This window comes from Salvelinus sp. IW2-2015, linkage group LG20, assembly GCF_002910315.2.
Source record: "Salvelinus sp. IW2-2015 linkage group LG20, ASM291031v2, whole genome shotgun sequence".
In the NCBI taxonomy this organism is placed as follows: domain Eukaryota; kingdom Metazoa; phylum Chordata; class Actinopteri; order Salmoniformes; family Salmonidae; genus Salvelinus; species Salvelinus sp. IW2-2015.
Genome location: NC_036860.1, coordinates 76,810,837 through 76,812,386, shown reverse-complemented (window position 1 = coordinate 76,812,386; position 1,550 = coordinate 76,810,837). Strand labels below are relative to the sequence as shown.

General features: G+C 41.2%; 1 protein-coding gene across 1 annotated transcript in view; it reads right to left on the bottom strand.

The window, feature by feature from the left end:
* Positions 1-38: 38 nt before the first annotated feature.
* The window catches only part of LOC111980112 (contactin-associated protein 1-like), a 7,666-nt gene continuing 6,154 nt past the window's right edge, over positions 39-1,550 (bottom strand). Inside the window, exon 12 of the mRNA XM_024010776.1 lies at positions 39-112. Within this exon, the coding sequence (XP_023866544.1) occupies positions 39-112 (74 nt within the window). The remainder of the gene's footprint in view (positions 113-1,550) is intronic.

Below are 1,550 nucleotides of genomic sequence, written 5' to 3'. Positions count from 1 at the left end.
TCTCCTCACCTTTCCTCTCTCCTTTTCTATGCAGTCTCTCAATGCGGCTGGGTATACAGAAAACCCATGTCTCTGTAGGAGGTTCTAGTCGGAGGAACAGAGTTGAACATGGCTAGGAGGATAGGGAGCAACAGGAGTGTGCCAAACACTGATCCTGCCAATCAGACTTAAGTTGAGTACCTCTGCATCTGATGAAACTGACAACCATCTTACATGTTAATCTGGTCTGATTCTCCTCCATGTTCTTCATTCCAGACCTCCATATAAAATATACATTCCAAACTGTGAGTAAATCAAAATCAACTGTCACAACGTATTTATATAATAAATTAAGATAATAAATAATAAATACTTTAATAAGGATCAAACAAGTATATTTAGAGGGAAAGTAGAGGAAAGAAGACAAAATGGGAAAGTATGCAGGAAAAGCACATTAATTGGAACTTAATTCTCCCTGAGTAATTCTTGGTGTGGTCCCTCTATACCCGAAGGCCAAAGTCCTGGTTAAACTGAAAAAGCTGGTTACAGTGGCTTCTCTGCTTCCTGTTTTTGGTATGAAATCTCTGTTTTGCTACATAATTAAACGCAAACTGCAAACTGTACACAACAAATGATTTCCCCTTCAAAATGAAGAAGAGCGACTGAGGGTGCACCTGCGTCCTACAAATTGAAGGCTTGAAACACGGGGTCATGGAAGGTCATGGTAGATAATAAAAATACAGCATGGCTTGAGGATGTCCTTCTGGTATGTAGATCCCATTGACTGTCCACTGCACAAGTCTTACCACACATTTTACAGACGAGCACTAAGCACAGTGTCTGACAAGGACAGATCTGTTTTAGTCCAATTGGAGTGCTATTCCTCTTAAGGTGGATTTTGCAGAAATTGCTCCGTCATTTCCTGGTTGCTAAAATTCTAATAGCTAGTCCTAATGTCAGTCAATATAACAAAACAAGCAAGTATAGTGTAGAAAATCATTGTACCATCGAAACCGCGGTGAGATATATTTTCCATAACCAAAAATATAGTATTTTAACTATTTGAAGCTGGTGTACAAAACCGAAAGTAAAAGTCCCAAAAATAAAATGTAAGAACAGGAAGCATAGAAATAGCGCACATAGAACAGAATCTACCGCTTCTTAGACTTGCTTTCAATGAGAATGACATATCTATAGCTATCATTTCTATGTGCATTTGGACAGGGCTAAATGACTTAAATGTAAATGTAAATGTCTCCCAAAAAGTTACATATTGCAGCTTTAATAACAGACAGTCACAGCGGAACACAGCCAGGAAGGATGAGGTCAACTGGCCAACGTTGAGCGTCCCTGCCAACCAACAGAAAGGGACCATGGCAGGGTGGCTGGGATAACAGAAGACAGTTTGTGTCYGGAGCAGGGAAGAATCTCCGGGAGSGCACGGAATCTGTGGAATCTGCTGCACACACACAAACCAGGGCCTTCTCCTGAGGAGGAAACCGTGCTTCACTCCTACTGCATGTCCTGTGTGTGTGTGTGTGTGTGTGTGTGTGTGTGTGTGTGTGTGTGTG